We start from the raw sequence: 23,390 nt of genomic DNA, 5'->3' as shown, positions 1-23,390 counted from the left end.
TACATAGTGTTTAATCCCTGGCCCTTTTGGAAATCATAGTTTCAATTCAAATACTATAAGTCTTCTCCTTACTATTTTATGATTGGACCCAACTAAAATGATATCGTGTAGGCTGTTTCTGTATCTTCATGTCCTGCCGACAAATTGTTACCTCCTAGCTCAAGTTGAGAACCTGCCTATATTCTTTATATAAGAAAGTTGACTCTGACTATGTGGGTTCTTTCTGTTTCTATTATATCTAAATTTTATTTTGTTTAAAGAAAACTGACTGAAAATTTTGCAAGAATTTATGCTTTTGTTATCTCTTTGATGTTATTTTTTTTTTTTGGAAAACCTCTTTGATGTTATTTGTTTCTAATGTAAGTAATTATTATGTTGTATGTGGTTAACTACTAATATCATTTCATTGTTGGTGTGAGTTAACAGGGAGAAATTAATTTTTGAATGCATGATTGCAAACTTGTTTGAGGAGTGTAGATTTTTCCCCAAGTATCCTGAAAGGCAACTCAAAATTGCTGCAGTTCTCTTTGGTAAGTTTTGCTCTTCACATTGCAGATGATGAAATGCAACTAAACTATATTTAGCACCTAGTGCCTTGATGATCACCACCATTCCGGTGGTTTGTGGTACTGTTCTACTAGGCAACTTTAGATTTGGGTTGGGTAAATTGCAATATGATGAATTATGGTAGTAACTGTTCATCTTACCAGCATTTAAACTTAGGGGTTGAATCCTAGAAAGCATGTACTGACACGGGACATGGATGAGATACGACATAGACTTGTGAATATGGCAAATTTTAAGAATTATAGGACACCACATGGCTATAGCACAACATATAAAATTAGTATGTAATTAAGATAAGAATACAAATCTTAAATCAAAATAGGGTATCAATGTTTAGAAGTTAGCACGAGTCATTGAAGACAAAATAATGTTTTCACCTGTAATGGTACAAAACTTAAAAATCAAGTGAAAAATTATAAAATGCTGCTAGAGTATCTGAAGTGTCTATGATGTGTGCAACATGGATACAGCTATTATTATGAAGTTCATGCTTGCTTGGTTGAATCTTAGTTGATCTTTAACAAGATAAAACTGAATTTGAGCTCGGGCTGAGCCTGTTTGAGCTTTGTTTCAAGCTTGAGCTTTTTTTTTTTAAAATCAGAGATTTGCCTAAAGTCAAGCTAATTTAAGATGCAGGACTTTTAGGTAATGACTACAAGTGAATCATGTCATTTAATTAGTAATTTTTTTTATTAAATATTGATATAAAAAAAACTTTTTTATTTAATTTCTTATAATGATTGTAGAACATAAAGTGTATATTATTAATCGTGCAAACTTGAGCTTATTCATTTGAGTTTTTAATTGAGCCAAGTGGAGAGTTTACCAAGCCAAGGGGACCTTAGCCCTTTCCCATCATTTTTATTTACTCTATTAGATTGCCACCCGTCTACACTGCCACTGTTTGACAGGTCCTTGACTTATTAATTGACGTGTTCTTGTTAAACACATTTGCAACTTTATCATTATTGGTTGCTTACTATAAAGAAGTTTCTGTATATATTGATTTTGAATAATTTACATGAGTGAGTATTTATACAAGAAAGAATCGCTAATAATGACTAAGCGATGACTAATCAATCCTAATCAATCACAATCAATCCTAATCAATCACAATCAATCCTAATCAATAGGAAATAAAAACGGAAACATGTTTGGATTCTGATTTTCTACACTCCCCCTCAAGTTGGGAGGTAAATATTGATCATTCCCAACTTGCCAATCAAGTCTTCGAATGCTGGACGGTGTAGGCCCTTGGTAAGGATATCTGCCGTTTGCTCTTTGGTTGGAACATATATCAAACGCACACTTCCATCATCTAATTTTTCTTTGATGAAGTGACGATCAACTTCCACGTGCTTTGTTCGATCATGATGCACAGGATTTTGAGCAATGCTAACAGCTGCCTTGTTGTCACAATATAGTTTTATTGGTAGGGAATATGAAATCTTCAACTCTTGAAGAAGTCTTTTCAACCAGATTCCTTCACAAACTCCATGAGATAATGCTCGAAACTCTGTTTCAGCACTACTTGCAACCATTGTTTGCTTTTTGCTTCTCCAAGTAACAAGATTTCCCCACACATAGGTGCAATAGCCTGAGGTAGATCTCCTGTCTACTGATGAGCCTGCCCAATCTGCATCAGTGTAGATTTCAATTGTCCTTTTATACCCCTTTTTAAAGAATAATCCTCTTCCTGGAGTATTCTTGAGGTATCTAAGCACCCTATAGACTGCACTAAGATGCTTCTCCTTGGGTGAGTGCATGAATTGACTAATCATACTCACCGCAAAGGCAATGTCAGGACGCGTATGAGATAAGTAGATTAGTTTACCAACCAATCGCTGATATTGTTCTTTATCCACCTCATTCCCATCTTCAATACCTAACTTGGTATTAGGTTCCACAGGTGTCTCAGCAGGTTTACACCCTAACATTCCTGTTTCCAACAAAAGATCTAGAACATATTTTTTTTGTGTTAGAGTGATGCCTGTTTTGCTTCTAGCAACTTCCATACCAAGGAAATATTTGAGAGTGCCAAGGTCTTTGAGTTCAAATTGAGCTGCTAGAAATTTCTTCAAGGTGTTCAATTCCTCAATATCATCACCTGTAAGAATTATATCATCTACGTATACAATAAGAATAGCAATTTTACCATCCTTAGAGTGTTTGTGAAAGAGAGTATGATCAGTCTGTGCTTGAATGAAGCCTCTTCTTTTGACTGCTTGTGTGAATTTGTCGAACCATTCTCTGGGAGACTGTTTCAATCCATATAGAGACTTTTTTAGTTTACACACTGATCCATTTCCCTTTTCAAAACCAGGTGGAGGATCCATATAGACTTCTTCATGTAAGTCACCATTTAGGAATGCATTCTTCACATCTAACTGTTGCAGAGGCCAATCTAGATTGGCAGCAAGAGATATGAGAACTCGGATGGTATTGACTTTAGCAACCGGAGCAAAAGTCTCATGATAATCTATCCCATGAGTCTGAGTGAAACCCTTTGCAACCAATCTTGCCTTGTATCTGTTGATGCTATTATCTGCATTGAATTTTATTGTAAACACCCATTTGCATCCTACTGCCTGTTTTCCTTTGGGTAGGGTCACTATCTCCTAAGTTCCATTTCTTTTTAAAGCATTCATTTCTTCAAAGACAGCATCCCTCCATTTTTTATCATTGAGAGCCTCATGTATATTTCTCGGTATCTTTGTACTATCCAACATAGTATTGAAAGCACGAAACCCTGGGGACAACTTTCCATATGAAATATGATTAGAAATAGGATGAGTAGTACAAGATCGAGTACCTTTTCTGAGAGCAATGGGCAAGTGTAGATCATTTTCACCATGACACTCAAGTATTGGGGTGCTGGAACTAGAACATGGTTCAGAATCCTGGCAGTGTAGAGGCTCTGGGTTATTCACACTTTGAGGAGGCTTTCGCCTGCTATAAACTTGTCCCCATTTTGAGGAGGCTCCTGATGGTGAGGATTCTGTAGCTCCCCCTGTTTCCAAAATTAGAGGTAATACCGTGGCATCAGTAGGTTCCCATGACTGATCTTCATCTACTCCTATCTCCCCCTGAAGAGAAGTCGAGGGGAAGAAAGGGTCATTTTCAGAAAAAGTGACATCCATAGAGACAGACCTTACGAAGAGAGGGTGAATAACATTTATAGCCACGTTGAGTAGGAGAATAACCAATAAAGACACACTGGAGAGACTTAGGATCAAGCTTAGACCGTTGATGGGAGGGAATATGGACAAATGCAACGCAACCAAATAACTTGAGAGGTAAGGAGGAGACACCTCGGAAGGAAGGGAAGATACGAACAAGACTAGAAAGAGGAGACTGAAATTTCAGAATGCGAGATGGCATTCGATTTATCAGATACGAGGCAGTGAGAACTGCCTCTCCCCAAAGATATTTAGGAACACTCGTGGTAAACATAAGAGCCCGAGCAACTTCAAGGAGATGTCGGTTTTTTCTTTCCGCAACTCCGTTCTGTTGGGGTGTGTCAGGACACGAGCTTTGGTGAAGGATGCCATGTTGGGAAAGATATTCTCCAAGAATAGAGTTAAAATACTCTTTGCCATTATCTGTACGAAGAATTTGTATAGCAACTTGGAATTGGGTTTGAACCATGGCATGAAATTTTTTAAACACGGATGCAGCATCGGACTTATCCTTTAGAAGATACACCCAACAGACTCGAGAATGGTCATCAATGAAGGTAATGAACCATCGAGTACCTGAAATATTTTTAACACGGGCTGGACCCCATATGTCACTATGAATTAAGGAAAATGGGGAAGAGTCATGGTGAACTTTAGAAGGATAATGAGCACGAGTATGCTTGGCAAGTTGACAAATATCACAAGAAAACAAACTTGGACTTTTATGAATAAATAAGTTTGGCAACAACTTCTGAAGATAAATAAAATTTGGATGGCCTAGCCTACGATGCCACATCATAACATCATTACATGAATCAAAAGGAAACATAGAGTTTTTTCCTACGAAAACAGCTTCATGAGTCACATCCTCCTCAAAGTAGTAAAGTCCACCATCCTCTCTAGCACTGCCAATCATCCTCTCCGAGTCCTGTTCCTGAAAAACACAACCATGTGGAAAGAATTTAGCAAAGCAATGCAACTCAGAGGTGAGCTTGCTAATAGAAATGAGATTACAAGTCAGAGAAGGAACATAAAGAACTGATGTCAAAGTAATCAGCTCAGAAAGTTTAATGGTTCCGTGTCCCGCAATCTGGGAAAAACTGCCATCGGCGATCTTGACCCGAGAAGGTTCAGAATATGGAGTGTATGAACAAAACAAGCCAAGATTACCTGTCATATGATCAGAGGCTCCAGAATCAAGGATCCAATGATTTTGACTATCAACATGGAAAGCTGTACCTTGCTGGACCACATGACTAGTGGCCTTAGGAGGTTGAGTCAAAAGTCTCTGAAGTTGTTCAAACTTAGTCTTGCTAAGAAAGACACCATCAGAGTAAGAGGAAGAGTGTTTTGAGGAAGCCATGAATAGAAAGAGAAGGGTTGACCGTTGATGAAAAATCAAGTTTTGTAAATTTTTGATCTGACCTCTGGAACAGGAAGGGGAGAAGCCGGCGAGAAGGTCTGTGCAAGTCGCGGCGGAAAAAGACGTTGGGAAGGCGGCGCGTGGAGCTCACGCGCCGGAAACTGGCCGCGCGTGTGACCGCGCGTGGCGGCGCGTGCGGCGGTTGACGGCGATGGGTCCAGCGGCGGTCGACTCGTCGGATCCTTCTGAGTCGAATGGTCACCTCACTTTCTTGATCGGAGATCAGTAGACTAGGTTTCTGTGTTGGACAGATTCAAGGAGGTGTTTAGGAGGTGTTTGACGGTGATGGAAGTGTTTGGATGGTTATTTTAGATTTGAATTAGGGTAGGAACGAACCCGCTCTGATACCATATAAAGAAGTTTCTGTATATATTGATTTTGAATAATTTACATGAGTGAGTATTTATACAAGAAAGAATCGCTAAGAATGACTAAGCGATGACTAATCAATCCTAATCACAATCAATCCTAATCAATCACAATCAATCCTAATCAATCATAATCAATCCTAATTAATAGGAAATAAAAACGGAAACATGTTTGGATTCTGATTTTCTACACTTACATTGAATTGAGGTGATTGATTCTGTTTGCTGACGAACTAAATTAAGCTAAAATGAAGTGAGCAGGAGACATTGCCTGTCGTAAATTTTCTTTAAGAAAGTTTCTTTTGTTGGAAATAATGGATATGTTTCCGTGAGGAATGTTGTGATTCCAACTAGTTGTAAACTTGTAATCCACATCAACAACACCTTTATCCCAAACTAATTGTGATCGGTGGTAGATGAACCCAAATGAAAGATACGAAGAGATTGAAAAAATAAAAAAATAAAATATAAGTGTGTGTGTTTGTGTATATATATATATATATATATAAACTTGTAATACTTAAATTAAAAAATGTGTTTTATTTAGTGCATACAAATTAAGATGTTCATCATACTGGTTTTTACATAGTTTAATTTGATGTTTTGACATGCACACTGCTATCTTTAGCTAACATTTCAGTGTGCACAATTTTGAAACTACATGCATAGTCTTTGATATCTGGTTTTAAAATTGCTTTATTACAGTGTTTTCTTTTTAAACTTGTATCAGGTTCTGTAATCAAGCATCAGCTTGTAACTCATGTCTCCCTGGGGATTGCTCTTCGTTACGTTCTTGATGCGTTACGCAAGCCTACAGATTCAAAAGTTTGTGTTGTTTTGAAGAGTGTGTTTCTAATTTTTTGTTTGATGTCTGAATTGATTGTGCCTTCTTATGTTACAGATGTTTATATTTGGATGTCTGGCATTGGAGCAGTTTGTGGATCGTCTCATTGAGTGGCCTCAGTATTGCAATCACATTCTGCAAATTTCCCATTTACGCAATACACATTCAGAAATAGTTGCTTTTATCGAACAGGCTCTTGCCAGGATTTCCGCTGGTCATGCAGATGTAGATGGGGTTAGCCATGCATCTGTTATTAGTAACCATCATTCTGCACATGCTTCATTAGGGCATGTGGAGGTAAAAGTAAATTCCTTTCTTCCCTTTCGTTTGTCTTTTCTCTTTATCCTTTTTTAGTTTATGGCTCAAATTTAATAATTTGGTTTTTATTTTACATAGGTTAGTGCAGTCACTCATGGGCTAGGGTTATAGTACATTTTTTTTAATGACAAGCTATATATTGATAGCTTAATGACTAGCTATATGTCATTACATGTGCATAAGTTGGTTGTTCTAACATACTTTTAGTATTACGGATTGTTTCTGAACTTTCCTATGTCGAATACGATCTTCCTTTTGTTTGTGGTTTTGAGGTATGTGGATTTGGTTGAGAATCAGCAATGTGGATATTTTTTTATAGAAGAAGAAGTTTTAATAGAAAGAAAAAGGGAGAAGCACAAGTAGGAGAAGCACAAGTAGGGGAAGGACAACATATCCTTCAAAACATGAAATTTTGATACAAGGAACTTGAAAAACTTAAAAAATGCAATAAGGCTGCCCATTTTCTCTGCAACTGACTTTAAACAGCCACGATCACTATTTAGGGGCAAAGATACACACTAGAAGATGCAAGCATTCCACTACAATCAGGTGCATCAAAGGGTTGGGTTGGAGTTGCTTTACACTGCCATAAAATTTTGGCCTCACTGCTCTTACAAAAACCAGTATAACAAACCTTCAATGTGTGTATTGTTTTAGTTACCCAAAAATTATTCCAATGTTGGTTATGGCTTGGAGAAACCTATTGCAGTGGTATGTGTTTTCTGTAGTAATTGTAGGAAAAGAAACCTATTCTGGATGTGTTAGAATATGCCATGAGGATACTGGCCACCGGTGTCTTCAAATGTGTGAATCTCTTAGTAATATTATTATTACTACTCTAGTTGACAAGGTTATAAGAGAAGAACAAGAATATTATGTTGTATAATAGAAAAAGTTACATGCATGTCCTTTCACTTTCTGTTTAATTTAATGTTTTTGTATATGCTGTGTCCTTGTAGCAGCTCAGTGGTTCTAGCATCATACCACCTGGACAGCAACAAGTGTCACTTCAGCTTCAACAGAGACGCGAAAATCCCTTGGATGATCGTCAAAAAGCCTCTGTTGGTTCATCTACTGATGTAAAACCGCTCTTATCTTCTCTAGGCCAATCTTCATTAGTTACACCTGCTGATACTTCTAGTACTAATAAGGTACTATACTTGTTAGAGCATGATGTGAGCAGTGTGCCTTTCTCTCTCTTCCTGTTGTAGCCTTTGGTTTTCTTACTGTTATTGTTAGTGACTTTATTTTGTTGCAAACATTGCAGTTACATAGCACAGTCAGCGCCTCATCAATGCTATCTTCTACCCCTGGTTTTGTTCGCGCTTCTCGTGGAGCGACTTCTACCAGTATATTTCTGTTACTCATGAATAATTCCTGTTGATTGGCATAAATATTATGATTTATTTCATTTTCTGAATTTTTTCTCTGTTTCTTTGATCTGCATCCGATGTAGGGTTTGGATCTGCCTTGAACATTGAAACTTTGGTTGCTGCTGCTGAGAAAAGAGAAACTCCCATAGAGGTGCTGTAGCCTTTTACAAGAAATTGTTCACATTGGCTGCTTTCTTGAGTTTTGTTAACAAATGTTGTTTAGTTGTTTAGATTCTCAACAGTTTACTTATCTGCTTACAAAAGTGTTATAATGTTGCATGTTTCATCCTCTGCCTATGTCACTTTAATTTCTTATACAAATGGAAGTTTGGATTTTCCTTTATTTACATTGATTCACCCCTTCTTTTTCTTTGTTTTTAACAGGCTCCAGGATCTGAGGTTCAAGACAAGATATCATTTATAATTAATAATATTTCTTCTGCTAATATTGAAGCTAAAGCAAAAGAGTTAACTGAAATTTTGAAAGAGCAGTACTATCCATGGTTTGCGCAGTATATGGTTATGAAAAGGTTAGCATACCTCATAAATCAGATCCTGTGATTGCTTACTAAAATTATATCCATGCAGATATATGTGCATGGACATACTGTGCTGATAGTGAGTATCCTTGGGGTTTTTATTTTTTGCTGATTAAGTGCAGCAGGATACTTCAAAATGGACTGTTGTGGTAAAAGATGGAATTTAAAAATATGGGTTACTTAAACAGTTTTAGAAACTCAGAAGTTTGGTTTTGTATCACTTTTAAGTTCTGCTGTACTGGAAAGGTAATGAGAGTGTAGCTAGGTAATAAAGTCACTTTTGTATGATTGTATTATGAATTGTATTGAATTCATAGATACTTTCGGTGTACTCAATTTGCACTATGAGATAAACTGGACCAAGGGTAAATAACTGACCTGTTGACTCAGCTTAAGCATGGAATAAGTAGTACCAGATGAACCAACATTAATACTTCTCTCCATCTCTCTATTGAATTTTATGAAAGTGTGAACTGAAGAATAAAAGTTGAGACAGATCTGAAAATCACTTAAAAACAGGATACAGGAGGGAGTTGCTTGGGGATAATGGAGTATGTTTCATATTTACTTGGTTTGTGCATGGATACTAAATCCTTTCTTTTCTTTCACTTCCTGTATGTGCTGGAACATCCTACAATACAGATGCTATATTTTTCATATCGTATTTATACTTTTATTTGATTTGTCTTATACCATTTGATACTCAACTTTTTGGTAGAGCGAGCATTGAGCCAAATTTTCATGACTTGTACCTGAAATTCCTGGATAAAGTTAATTCCAAGGCTTTAAACAAAGAGATTGTCCAGGCAACTTATGAAAATTGCAAGGTTTGAGCCTTGTTATTGTTCCCTGCTTGATTAAAGTAAAGGTGTTCAAATAATTTGAAATAATTATTGGTGTTTGTATAATCTTCAGGTTCTTTTAGGATCAGAGCTCATAAAGTCAAGTTCAGAAGAGCGCTCTTTGCTTAAAAATCTAGGGAGCTGGCTTGGGAAGTTAACAATTGGCCGGAACCAAGTTCTGAGGGCTCGTGAAATAGACCCAAAATCTTTGATTATAGAGGTAATTTTCAAATTGATTGTATTTTTTAGCTGGTGTTTAAATTGATCATTTGATTATCAAATTATTTTCCATGTTGTAGGCATATGAGAAGGGGCTGATGATTGCTGTTATTCCATTTACTTCGAAGGTATAATTTATGATTGTGATAATCTATTCTGATGGTTATATTCGGTCTTGTGCTATATTATCATTCAATTTCATGCTGTAGGTCCTCGAACCATGCCAAAGCAGTCTTGCATATCAACCGCCTAATCCTTGGACCATGGGCATTTTGGGATTGCTTGTTGAGATTTATTCAATGCCAAACTTGAAAATGAACCTCAAGTTTGACATAGAGGTCACAGTTCTCTTATTTTCTTGTTGGAGTGTTATTGGCTTAGTTGTGGCTCTCTTTTACCTATTTATTTAAATCCTTGTGTTATGCAGGTTTTATTCAAAAATCTTGGTGTAGACATGAAAGATGTCACTCCAACTTCTCTCCTGAAGGATCGTAAAAGAGAAATTGAAGGAAATCCTGATTTCTCTAATAAAGATGTTGGGGCATCTCAAGCACAAATGATTTCTGATATAAAATCTGGCCTCGTACCTCCAGTTAATCAAGTTGAATTACCACTTGAAGTCACCAATCCATCTAATACTGGGGCTCATCCACATATACTGTCTCAGGTTTGTTTTTGTTACATTCTTTGGGGCTTTAGCTACCTGTTTTTGTTAATATATAAATTTTTTCCCTCAATATTTTTGGGTGGACAGTATGCTGGTCCTCTTCATATTTCTACGGGAGCTTTGATGGAAGATGAGAAGGTTACACCTCTGGCCTTGTCTGATCAACTTCCTTCTGCTCAAGGATTGTTACAAGCGACTCCTAACGCAGCACCTTTTTCTATTAGCCAGGTGTGGAAACCAAAACTTGTTTTCCTCCTTTTTTGGGCTATATATAACTTAGTAGGAGATTATTTGTAAGCATAATTAATTAGTTCTTTCCGTGTTTAAAGCTCCCAACACAGATACCTAATATTGGAACTCATGTTATTATCAATCAAAAGCTCAGTGGTTTCGGGTTGCAGATGCATTTTCAGAGGTATGGTGCTTTTGTTATATTCTTCTGCTTGTTTGAATCTATGTGACAGACTAACTTTATTTATTTATTACAGAGCTGTACCCATTGCAATGGATAGAGCTATCAAAGAGATAGTGTCTAGTATTGTGCAGCGTAGTGTTTCCATAGCAACACAAACAACAAAGGAGCTGGTTTTAAAGGTTGACATATCAGTGAAGCCTTACTTCTAACTGCTTGATTTTGTAATTCCATTCGATGTATTTCCTAATTTAATATTTGCTAGTTACCAATGTCTGAGATATTATGATTTATTACATCAGATTTTTTTATTTCTGTTAATATCTTTCTATCTATAAGGGGCATTTGGTGAGTGAGGTGGAAATATATTCGTTACCGGAAGCTCAGGAATCTCTTATGCTTCATTGTCCTTATGTAGCATATATAGAAACAGCTGTTGCAGTCTTGTTTTAACTGGAAACCTTAAACAGAAAAAGCTTGTGACTCAATTTGGTTTGCTTGATTTTAATTTTTTTAATTCATTTGCAGGATTACTCCATGGAATCAGATGAGACACGTATATTAAATGCTGCACACTTGATGGTTGCTAGTCTGGCTGGGAGCTTGGCTCATGTTACATGCAAAGTAATTCCCTGAATTATAACCATTAATCTATCCTGTTTGTTTATGTCTATGCAATTTCTTCTAGAATAATATGCTTTCTAGGATCCACTGTGTTTTATTGTCTTCTACTTATTGTATCTCTATTTCTTCTAGGAACCTTTACGGGCATCAATATCAAGTCAACTGAGGACTTCACTCCAGAATTTAAATATTGCAAATGAAATTTTGGAACAAGCTGTGCAGCTTGTCACCAATGATAATCTTGATCTGGGTTGTGCAGTCATTGAACAGGCTGCTACTGATAAGGTTAGCTCTGCTAAATGTGTTCTCTGACGGTTATTATTTGTGGCAGTGCTGGTAGTGTGGAATATGTCGTGTTTTTGTTGCTTCTCTGTAAAATAACATTTAATCTTAAAGAGGTGTCTGCACCATGATTTGGGTGATGTTTGCAAGGTTGTTTCTGAAGTATATAGAAATGTTATTCGTGATCCACAAATTTGATGACCTCTGTAAAATTTTGAGTCTGGTATCCTTTCTTGTATGTGATTATTTAATTAGTGTGTGAATTACTTTCTAAATTGTAATTAACTCTGGTGAAACAAAAAGGGGATAGAGTAAAATGTACTTGCATAGGTTACAATTTATTTTGGGTTTTCTTGTTTTAATGTATGCTATTGTTTGAAACTAAAAATAATTACAAGGCTACTAAAATATTAAGAATAAACAAGAAGAGGTGCAATATCCCTGTGCATTGTGTAGATAATGCATTCTTTTGATATATACGATTTGCTATTGGGAACTAGTTATAGAGTAATTGAAATCCATTGTTGAAGAAAATGAAATATTTCTTCGGTTTAATCCTTCTGTAATCCAGATAATATTTGTTGAATTTATTCTTTTTCTTTTCTTTTACTCTCAATCTTTTCTTGCTTGTTATTTGGGTTCACCTGCCACCGATCCCAACTAATTTGGGATAAATGTGTTGTTTTTGGTGTAACTTCAGAGTTTTGATCGTTGATTTTTGAAGTTAGTAATAGGTAAATGCTAGTGGCTATAGATTCAGTCTCGCTTCTGATTTTGAATTTACAGTAACAGGCTAATACTAGTGGGTACATTCTGTAAATTCAGTCTTCCTAGCAATTTTTCATCTCTCCGGCGTCTCCAGCATTCCGGAGTTGACTTCGCAACCATGTTTTGTGGAGCCAAAATATATTATTTGGTTAATTTTTCATTTGCAAGGTTTCATTTGTAACAAGCTTTGAGGTTTAGTAAGCTTTAACTTGAGGAGGACTGTTAGAAGATGTGAAAATAGGTTGATTAGAAGTCCCACATCATTATATTAGTGTTATGTAATTGTTATAGTTGCTCTACATAAATGAGCCTCCGTTGTGCTATTGACACACTAGGGTTTAAACATTTACTTTTGTTTCCATGTTATTCAACGTATGCTATCTGCTATTTTGTAGGCAATAAACACCATTGATACGGAGATTGGTCAACAACTTTCTTTGAGAAGGAAGCACCGAGAAGGTATGGGTTCTACATTTTTTGATACAAACTTGTATCCACAGGGTTCCATGGGTGGTGTTCCAGAGCCCCTTCGCCCCAAACCTGGTCAGTTGTCCCTCTCACAACAGCGCGTCTATGAGGTATTTAATTGGCTTGTGTTAAATATTTGGTGGGATTTATTACTTTGAAGACCCATATCTGATTAATTCGTGTTCTTTTCTTTTAGGACTTTGTTCGGCTTCCCTGGCAAAACCAGTCTAGCCAGACCTCACATTCTATGTCTGCTGGTGTTGCTGTTCAATCTGGCAATGCTGGTCTCACTGGCACCAATGGTCCTGTATCAGGACAGATTAACCCTGGTTACTCTGTAAGCACCGGATATGAAGGGGCCTCTCGACCATTAGATGATATGGCAGAATCTAATTTGGCTACACATTTTAGGTGCCCATTTTTTGCTCACTATGTGGATGCCTTTGATGTTCTATAATTTTTATTTTATTTACAATCTGCATTTAATGTTTCAGTGCTTCCTCAATTCACCTTAGAGCAGCTGACAGTGTTTCCCAGCATAGTTTGGAGAAAGACTCTGTTGCCTCATTTCCTTCAACTGCTTCCACCCCCGAGTTGCATACACTTGATTCTTCGGATACTGTGAAAGTGAGAATTTTACAACATTGTAATTGCATAGGCTTTCAATGTGTAATGATTATGTCTAAATGTACTTCTGTACTATTGCAAGGAATCTGGAGCTTCTTCACAGGCACTGGTTTCATCAGGTGCCGTGGAGCGCCTTGGAAGTAGCTTCTTGGAGCCTTCTCTCACTACAAGGGATGCCCTGGATAAATACCAAATTGTCGCACAAAAGGTTGTTACTGATCTTTATAGCTGCTTGTGATATTTGTCTCTTTGCATACCCCATTTTGGAAGGTTAATATATCTAATATATTTTATTTCAACATATTTGTACAAACAAATGCGAATAAATTTCAAAGTTATGCTCCATTTACCGACAGATTGTTAATTATTGTCAACTTGGCTTACCTTTGGTAGTTTGGGTTTGGGTAATTATCATATATATTTGTCCTGGTACAACTTCAAGTGTATCAATTAGAAAAGCTTGATAATATGCTCTTTGTGGCTTTTGTTGTGGAAGAGCTGTCTTGGCTAAGCTTTTGGAATTATTGGTGAATTGATGTTTTGACATGATACAAGAAGTCTAAAACATGATCATCTGTTCATCTGTCCAAGACATGATAACCAATTTTGGATAATTTCAGCAATGTGTCTTTCATGTGATTTCTTATATACTCTCTTCAGTTTTATGATTCAAATGCAAGTCCAACTAAGGTGCATACTTGAGATTGGTATTGTGGTTTAGCACTTGGGGTTGTTCTTTTTAGCTTAACCTGTTAGGAATATTGAAATTGAAAATTTAACAAATGCCTGGTCAGGATATTGCATAGGTGTAACAGGGAATTATCTGTCTGAATGATGATGCTTTTTAAAATAGATTACTTCAATGGAATTTGCGTCTATGGATGGACTTTGTTAGAGTATAATATAAACCATTAAAGAGGCCCTCATCTAACAACTTAAGCTTTTGAGTTGAAATGGTTCTTTACATGGTATCAGAGCCTCGTGTCCCGGTTCGATCCTCACCGCACCCCCACTTTCTCTTGTCGAATTTCTTAGCATAGGTAGGTGGACTTGTGCATTATCCACCTTTCAAGCCAAATGAGCTCTTTTGTGGGGGGGGGGGGGGGGGCGTGTTAGAGTATAATATAAACCATTAAAGAGGTCCTCATCTAACAGCTTAAGCTTTTGGGTTGAAATGATTCTTTACATGGTATTAGAGCCTCGGTGTCCCGGGTTCGATCCTTGCCGTCCCCCATTTTCTTTGTGGAATTTCTTAGCACAGGTAGGCTGAGCCTAATGCATTGTTCACCCTTCAAGCCCAGAGGGCTCTCGTGTGAGGGAGCGTGTTAGAGATATATGAAACCATTAATGTAGCCTTACCCAAGAGCTTAAGCTATTGGGTTGAATTGGTTCTTTACAGACTTTGAAGAAGCCAGTTTATTGGTTGGGCACTTTCTCAGTGGACATCTTCCAATGGGGCCTTAAAACGAAACCTAAGTCTCATTTGGAAGTGTAATAAAATAATATTTGAAACAGGGCCACCAGTTGTGCCATACATTGTTAATTATTTCTTTTGTTTGACTATTATCATATAAAGTTTGTTTCAGATGTTTATTAACAGCCTATATGTCCATTGGTTTCAGTTGGAAGCTTTGGTTAACAATGATTCAAGGGAAGCAGAAATACAGGTATAATGTTTTCATTCACTTTATTTTCTTTTTTAAATTATGGAGTTTACTGGTATGCCTAATATGATTTCGTTTCACTGCTATTATTTTCTTTTTCCTTCCTTGATAATTTTTCTTCCACATGTTTTAATATCTGTTGTTGGTTTCACATATGTTTAGGGGGTCATTTCTGAGGTTCCTGAGATCATACTCAGATGTGTTAGTCGAGATGAGGCAGCTTTAGCTGTGGCTCAAAAGGTGCATTGTTTCTCCAGGGAGTTTTATGGTTCATGAATTTTACTGAATGTTTAGTGCAAGATGTATTGTCATAATTTGGTTGCTTCTGCAGTGTCATACTTAAACTGTCTGACTTATGTCTGATACTCCACTTTCAATTGAAGGACTAGGAGAGGTTATCGAGATTTTATCTGCTTTTAAAATTAACAGTTATTAATTTTTAAACAGGTTTTCAAGGGTTTATATGATAATGCATCAAACAACATTCATGTCTGTGCTCATCTTGCAATCCTGACTGCCATTCGTGATGTTTGCAAGCTTGCCGTCAAGGAGCTTACTAGTTGGGTAGGTTTTGTAGAACTGACACAAGTTCCCATTAATTGAATGAAGAAATTCTCTATGTTGTTAGAATTTAAATTTTGGCATTACTTCTTGTTCACCTTTAATAATATACTCCGTATACTTATAGCTTTTGTAAGGGAAATTGAATATTCTGACAAAAATTATTGAATCCCATTTCATGGTTGTGATGGTATAGGTATCTTCTGTATTTAAAAGATTAAGAAATAGATTATTTAAATTTTTAAAGATGAAAAAGAGTAAATAGTCATTACGAAAGGTATTTTCTATTGGCTCTAATACCATGAAATGGATTTTGAGGCACTGATGTCTTATTTTTATTATGGATACAATCAAGCAGTTAATCTCTAGCTAATTTACAGAAATCAAATAAACCTACTAACAGCTAATATTCCAGTGGTGGCAATTGTTTATAATTTGTTCAAAACTAAAGTGTCTTATTACGTAATTCTTGCAGGTAATTTACTCAGAAGAAGAAAGGAAATATAACAAAGATATTACTGTTGGCCTCATCCGTAATGAATTGCTAAATCTTACTGAGTACAATGTTCATATGGCAAAACTTATTGATGGGGGAAGAAACAGTATGTCAAAAGAAGATACCTTTTATTGTTTTACCATTTTAATACTATTATAGTTATGCAACTTCACTCGATGAATGTGCAGAGGCTGGGACAGAGTTTTCTATCTCTCTTCTTCAAACCCTGGTTATTGAGGAATCTAAAGTTATTTCAGAACTTCACAACCTTGTTGATGCTTTGGCAAAGGTTTGTATTTGTAACTATGAGTGTTTGCATTCCTTACTGTGCTCTCAATTTTTCAACATATTTTTTCAGCTTGCTACGAAGCCTGGATACCCTGAATCGTTGCAACAGCTTGTTGAGATGATCAAGAATCCTGCTGCTAATACTGCTGCCCTATCGGCTAGTAATGCTAGCAAGGAGGATAAGGCAAGACAATCAAGGGACAATAAGGTCATCTGGAGATACGTGGTTCAGCTGCCACTCTTGTTTCATGAACTTTTTGTTTTGTTTTTATATATTTTGTTTTCTTGTTTTTGGTTCTGTGAATTTGGATTTTTATCTATATCCTCATTGAAAACAGGGTCCTGGTCTGCTAGCAGCAAACAGGGAGGAGTTAAACAGTGTAGATTCTGTTGAATCAGATCCTGTTGGATTCCGTGAGCAGGTATCTTGATGTTGAAATTGCTAGATAAGTTTGTATTTTGTTGCGTGGCTGGTTATTTGGCACAGATTGTGTGGGGTACTGACCATCACTATTTGACTGAAAAGGAAAATTGTACCTTTGATGTGTGGTGCCACTTTGATGATAACGTTCTTATCTGAGTAGAATAATTCATGTAAATGAATATGCAAAAGTTTGAGCTTATTGCACCTTAAAATTGCTCTCGAACGTATGATTATTTCTTATTGTCAATGTCCTTGTAAGAGGTGTAATCTTTGGAAGTAGGTGGATAATGAATAGGATGCATGAGAGTTCTATATTTTGTGAAGCTGTACTGCAAAATAATTGAAATATTCATTGGCTCCTCTTCGACATAAGAATTGTAATTTAGAACCAGATGTTTCTGATTTAGGGTCAGTGGCTGAACTTTGTTATGCTAAATTCTATTGTGGAAACTGTGACATTTGAAACTGATGCATCATACTACATCTTTGTCCTGATAATCCAGAGATAAATTGTTGATAAATTTATTGAGTCATAAAAGAAAACATAGAAGGCACTTCACAAATTATTACTATTGTAAGGATTATCTTCCTGTGAAACTTCTGAACTATTGTCATTGTCTTTTTGGATGCCCAGATTGTATATTTTAAGCCCTATATACCTTAATTTTGTACTTTAACACAGGATCTATTGTTAGACAATAAAATGTTATTTAATTTATTTTTTTAATTTTCTCTATTTTCTCTTCGTAAACATAACACATTTTGCTCTCTCTTTCTTTGAGTGCAACTAATAAATGCTTTATAAGGTAGTCAGTGTTGTATATGTATGACAAAGTGAAATGTATGGTATAATTTCTAACATACCATTTCCTTTTATTTATTTTCTAATTCTATTTTGCTATAGTTTCTGCATTGAGATATATTCCTTCGGATGTTCTTTTTTTTATTGCTTGATTTTTATTTTTCTTTTGTTTAGAGAAGGATATTAGCGCAAATTCCATCTCAAATTTTTTTGAGTGGGACTGGAAACAAAATATGAACTTCTAATGGTTACTTATTATATACACGTGTTGTAGGTTTCCATCATGTTTACAGAATGGTATAAGATTTGTGAACAACCTGGTGCTAATGATCAAACTTCTGCCCTTTTCATCTTACAATTGCATCATAATGGGCTGCTTAAGGGGGATGACGTAACAGATCGCTTTTTCCGACTATTGATGGTAGCATTTCTTTCTTCTTGCAGGTAGTACCTTCCTACTGATGGCATGGATTGTCAACTAACCTCTCCTTTATTTTTTCAGGAATTTTCTGTTGCACATTGCTTATCTACTGAGGTGATTAATTCAGGGGCACTGCAATCTCCTCAGCAGCTGCAAGCAATGTCATTTCTTGCAATTGATATTTATGCAAAGCTCGTCTTCTCAATCTTGAAGGTGGTCAACTGCATACCTTTTTATTTTCTTTTCGTTTGGGTACCTTTAGCTTCTTAGCAATTTGATTGGTTGTTGGAACAGGGATCAAGCAAACTCTTCCTTCTCTCCAAGGTGGGTAATGAACTAAATTTAAATGCAGTCCCTCTCTGTCTTTCTGGCTTTATCAATTCTACAATAGTGTTCCAATAACTTCACATTGCTTTCTGGCAGATTTTGGCAGTTACTGTAAGATTCATTCTAAAAGATGCAGAGGAGAAGAAGGCCTCTTTTAATCCAAGACCATTTTTCAGATTGTTCATCAACTGGCTTCTAGATCTTGGTTCACTTGAGCCTGTTACTGATGGTGCAAATCTCCAGGTGTTTGTTACTTTCATTTGCTTCTTGATTAATTTCCTTTTTCTCTTCAGGTGCAGGAGTGGGGCCAAAGCCCCTTCTCCGTTAGTTTCTATTTTAGGAATAATTAAAATTTTGTTCTTATTGGTGGCTTTGGTCTTTGATAATTGTCAAAAAATGGAACAGAAGTTATAGAAAAAGCTATATGTAAAACATCAATCTGAGTCTTGACATGTATTTCTTATAGATTTAGTTATTAAATAAGAGAGGTGTTGATAGATATAACTAAATTGTGAGTTCAGAATCACACTAAAAAATTGTTTAAAAGCTTTTTACAAAGATATTTAAAGGAAAATTTTATTTAGAGTGGTGAATTGAATAAATTCCAACCTACAAATCCGTTGTTTTTCAAATTCATATATATTTAGACTTTCTGAAAATGATGTTGACCAAACAATTCTGCTTGGAATTATCGTATGAAGTTTTTTTTTTTTTTAATAAATATTGGAAACAGAAGTTGCTAGCAGCAAAAAAATTGTTTTGGGTGAAAGGTGATGAGGAAGACATCAGCAAGATTACAAATCATGTCAAAGAAACAAGATATGATATATTTGTACCTTGTTATACCCAATAATGTTGTTAGTACTTGTGAGTCTGAAGCTGTTAGGAAATCTCCTTTAGTGCAGGGAGAGATGTAGGGGATCACATTCCCATTTAATTATGGATATAAATTATTATGGGTAGTTCGATATTAATTATTGGTATCAATCATTATGAGTGATTGATTCAGTATTTAATGGGTCGATTTATGGGTTATTGCTTATGTAATTATGAGGTTGATTTATAGGTTATTGATTTTTATTAGGAAAGCTCCTTTAGATCGGGATGACATAGGGGATCACATCCGAATTAATTATGGGTAATTCGATATTAATTATACGTAAGGCTGCATATAATCGATCCTTATTCCTACTCTCGCAAGTCGGGGAGTCTTGTGCATTGGTGTTTGTCCTTTAATTTGATACTAATTGTTCATATTAATCATTATAAGTGATTGATTCAGTATTTAATGGGTTGATTTGTGGGTGATTGATTATGTAATTATAGGGTCGTTTGTGAGTAATTGATTCTGTAATTAAGTGTGATTGATTCTGTAATTATGGGATTGTATTGTGGTTGATTGGCAATGTAATTAAGTGTTATTGGTATTTATTTATGGGGAATCTATGATAAATAGGGGAGAAGGGGGAGGTCATGGGGAGACTATCGAGTGAGTAGAATATGTGGAGAGATTATTTGCCTCTTGAAAGCCCTTGGAATTTTTCTTAAATGCCTTGGAATTTCAGTCATTAAATAATACAATATTCTATTTGCTTTCCATTTTTATCTCAGCTTTGGGTGAATCTTAATCGATGCTCATTCAAATTTTATCAGCGTAGGCTTTTTGATTGACAGTTACTTGGTGATTGAGCTGGTTGTTGTTTTGATTGTGTTGATTTTGTCTGTTTGGAATCTTATTACCCTTTCCAGCGCTCAAGAAATTAGTATTAAGACAGGCAATGTGTGTTTGACTAATACTACTTCATGTGTTGCAGATTTTGACTGCTTTTGCCAATGCATTTCATGCTTTGCAGCCTCTCAAAGTTCCTGCATTCAGGTTAGACCAAGAATTGTCTCGTTATGATTGACTGGTTTTTGAATTGTGGTTTAATGAGAATTGTAGTAATGGAATAGTATTTGTTTGTAGGCGCAACTGTTAATGAGTTCTATTGGTATGGAAATGCTGATTTTGCTTGGTTTATAAGAATTCCTGTTTTTGGAAATGGAAATATACTTGTGATTATTTACTTCCTAGTTCACTTTGTCGGATTTTTTTTTTTCCCTGCTTAAGCCACTTAACTTTCTCAGCTAGAGTTATTCTTCTTTAACATGCTTTAAGATGTTTTGGTCATGGTGTCTCCAATCTAGGTATTATAAATTGTGATTATAGAATTTGGGCTTTTTTTGCATTTATCATGCGCAAAGATGAATCATTCTTGTTTTAGTAGGAGAATTGTCACTTTATCATGACATCATTGGTCATGATATGGAAGTATGTGAAGAGGCTGGAGCTTTGATCTTCAAACTTGTGTTGAAGCAAGAAGTTGATGGAGTTCTGACTTTCGACATTGGAGATTTAGGACACATTAACCTTGCTTGTGAATCATGTTTGAATTTGGGTTTATAGTATTTTTTAGTTTAAGGCAAACTTCATTTTTAATTAAATCGAGTTTGAAGCTGACTTGCACCGAGACTGCTTTTTTCTTACTTTTAAATCCAATCGAACAGACTTAATCCTAGGATGCTATTTGGCCTTGGTCAACATGCTCCTCAGTGTAGCACTATTTTTATATGTGAATAGTTTAAAATTGACTTGCACCGAGACTGCTTTTTTCTTACTTTTAAATCCAATCGAACAGACTTAATCCTAGGATGCTATTTGGCCTTGGTCAACATGCTCCTCAGTGTAGCACTATTTTTATATGTGAATAGTTTAAAATTGACTTGCACCGAGACTGCTTTTTTCTTACTTTTAAATCCAATCGAACAGACTTAATCCTAGGATGCTATTTGGTCTTGGTCAACATGCTCCTCAGTGTAGCACTATTTTTATATGTGAATAGTTTAAAGTAGTCAAATATTTAGCTTGTTTGTCTTTTGGCAAGAGAAACACCCACTCTCAATGTTCTTAACCTTAACAATTAATGATAGTATGTCATCTATTGAGGATTTGAATTTACCCATGTTCTTCCTGTGTCACTCTGTTAAATGACTTGGGGCTTGGGTACCTTAGGTACTGTCTCAGTTGTACTAAGATGAGAGAAATACTAGATGCAGTAGTTTTGTTACCAGTGTATGTATATCAAAGTCATAAAATTCTCTTCTAGCTGGCTTTGCATCAATGCTATACTGGAATATGATCATGATTTGTTATTGTCCCGGTGCTGGTATTTTTCTGTGTTTGGAGCTATTAGCTATATAGCTTGTAGCTTAGCTTATTGTGGTGCTGTAACTTTACTTACTGCACTTGCATGTATCAGATTATTTTCTCTCAGTTAGTTACGGGTTTGTTTAGCTTTCTGTTTGTTAATTCAGATCTGACTCATTAGCTGAGTTAGCAATCTTCTCTTCCAGCTTCAACTTCTTCATCTTCTTCCTCTTCAGTCTCTGAATTTTTGCCCTCTAATACTCTAAGGGCTGTGTCACCTACTAGGTCTATCATTACCCAATTAAAGTCTATGGCCGGATCTCTTGCTTTGGTTGCTCATGTTGAACAATCCACTATCAAACAAGCTTTGGCAAGCCCTCCTTGGCTTGCAGCCATGAAAGCTGAATATGATGCTCTAATGACTAACAACACCTGGTGTCTTGTTTCTTTACCTTCTAATAGGAAGGCAATTGGCTGCAAATGGGTCCTCAAAGTTAAAGAAAATCCTGATGGGACAATAAACAAGTACAAGGCACGCCTCGTAGCAAAGGGATTTCATCAACAAGAGGGGTTTGACTACAATGAAACCTTTTCTCTTGTGGTCAGACCTGTTACCATCCGCATCATGCTTACATTGGCTCTCACTCACTCCTGGTCCATTAGACAGCTGGACATTAATAATGCATTTCTTAATGGAGACTTACAAGAAGTTGTTGGTTTGCAAGCTCAACAAAGCTTTATATGGGTTGAAACAGGCCCCTATAACCTGGTTTGATAAACTGAAGAGTGCTGTACTGCTGTTTGGTTTTAAATCTAGCTGTTGTGACCCCTCTCTGTTCATTTTGAAGACTACTGCACTTATATACTAGTGTATGTAGATGACATCATAGTGATGGGTACCGACTCTTCTTTTATTCAACAGCTTATTAATTGACTGCACTCTCAGTTTGCCTTAAAAGATCTTGGCAACCTAGACTATTTTCTTGGCGTTAAAGTCAAACCACATTCTTCTGGTGGTTTATTTCTCTCAATCTAAATATATCCCAGACTTACTTGCTAGAGCTAATATGCATGAAGCTAAAGGCATCTCTTTTCCCATGTCATCCGGTTGTAAGTTGTCCAGATTTGGCTCAAATTATTTCTTTGATCCTCAGCTTTACAGATTAGTAGTAGGTGCCCTCCAATACGCCACCATCACTCGCCCTGAAATCAGCTATGTTGTTAACAAGGTTTGCCAATTTATGGCTCAACCATTGGATGATCATTGAAAATTGTAACATCCCCGTCTCGAGCCGGTTCAATTAACATACATATGATATAAACAGAAACAGCGGAAGACATAACTTGCGGAAATACGAGCTAACTTTTTCTTTTTCTTTTTCTTTAATCCTTTTTCACATGACATATCACATTGCATACTTCTTCTAATTTAATTCTTATTTTACGGAGACGAAAATCGGACAGAGTAACCTCTGTAAATCGGACAACTGAGGATTTTCCAATCCCACTCTCAAGAGTTCCTGATAGACAGTTTAAACAATATATATTTCCAGAAGTACCAGTCATGCAAATATACTCAGATACCCATCTATGGGCGCATGCTGAACTTGGCTCCGTGCCACAAATCTAATAGCATGCAATCCAATACATAACATAACTGAATACTACATAGTCATATCATCATGCCTGAATACATAAAT

General features: G+C 36.2%; 1 protein-coding gene across 1 annotated transcript in view; it reads left to right on the top strand.

Annotated features, from left to right (window-relative positions):
• LOC133312337 (uncharacterized) overlaps window positions 1-23,390 on the top strand; it is a 37,345-nt gene that overhangs the window by 5,242 nt on the left and 8,713 nt on the right. The window contains exons 12-44 of the mRNA XM_061513505.1: window positions 427-530; window positions 6,268-6,362; window positions 6,439-6,678; window positions 7,662-7,850; window positions 7,967-8,048; window positions 8,156-8,223; window positions 8,457-8,602; window positions 9,330-9,438; window positions 9,527-9,673; window positions 9,753-9,800; window positions 9,882-10,010; window positions 10,100-10,339; window positions 10,427-10,567; window positions 10,669-10,754; window positions 10,828-10,933; window positions 11,280-11,375; window positions 11,508-11,660; window positions 12,821-13,003; window positions 13,090-13,304; window positions 13,388-13,520; window positions 13,603-13,728; window positions 15,143-15,187; window positions 15,347-15,424; window positions 15,632-15,748; window positions 16,221-16,347; window positions 16,430-16,530; window positions 16,600-16,737; window positions 16,868-16,951; window positions 18,030-18,176; window positions 18,258-18,389; window positions 18,447-18,500; window positions 18,600-18,746; window positions 20,318-20,379. Coding sequence (XP_061369489.1) covers window positions 427-530; window positions 6,268-6,362; window positions 6,439-6,678; window positions 7,662-7,850; window positions 7,967-8,048; window positions 8,156-8,223; window positions 8,457-8,602; window positions 9,330-9,438; window positions 9,527-9,673; window positions 9,753-9,800; window positions 9,882-10,010; window positions 10,100-10,339; window positions 10,427-10,567; window positions 10,669-10,754; window positions 10,828-10,933; window positions 11,280-11,375; window positions 11,508-11,660; window positions 12,821-13,003; window positions 13,090-13,304; window positions 13,388-13,520; window positions 13,603-13,728; window positions 15,143-15,187; window positions 15,347-15,424; window positions 15,632-15,748; window positions 16,221-16,347; window positions 16,430-16,530; window positions 16,600-16,737; window positions 16,868-16,951; window positions 18,030-18,176; window positions 18,258-18,389; window positions 18,447-18,500; window positions 18,600-18,746; window positions 20,318-20,379 — 4,068 coding nt within the window. The remainder of the gene's footprint in view (window positions 1-426; window positions 531-6,267; window positions 6,363-6,438; window positions 6,679-7,661; window positions 7,851-7,966; window positions 8,049-8,155; window positions 8,224-8,456; window positions 8,603-9,329; window positions 9,439-9,526; window positions 9,674-9,752; window positions 9,801-9,881; window positions 10,011-10,099; window positions 10,340-10,426; window positions 10,568-10,668; window positions 10,755-10,827; window positions 10,934-11,279; window positions 11,376-11,507; window positions 11,661-12,820; window positions 13,004-13,089; window positions 13,305-13,387; window positions 13,521-13,602; window positions 13,729-15,142; window positions 15,188-15,346; window positions 15,425-15,631; window positions 15,749-16,220; window positions 16,348-16,429; window positions 16,531-16,599; window positions 16,738-16,867; window positions 16,952-18,029; window positions 18,177-18,257; window positions 18,390-18,446; window positions 18,501-18,599; window positions 18,747-20,317; window positions 20,380-23,390) is intronic.

The sequence above is a fragment of the Gastrolobium bilobum genome, unplaced genomic scaffold, assembly GCF_033153095.1.
Source record: "Gastrolobium bilobum isolate Gb01-03AN ecotype WA unplaced genomic scaffold, APGP_CSIRO_Gbil_v1 utg5831, whole genome shotgun sequence".
Taxonomy (NCBI): Eukaryota; Viridiplantae; Streptophyta; class Magnoliopsida; order Fabales; family Fabaceae; genus Gastrolobium; species Gastrolobium bilobum.
This window is presented reverse-complemented; position numbering and strand designations above follow the sequence as displayed.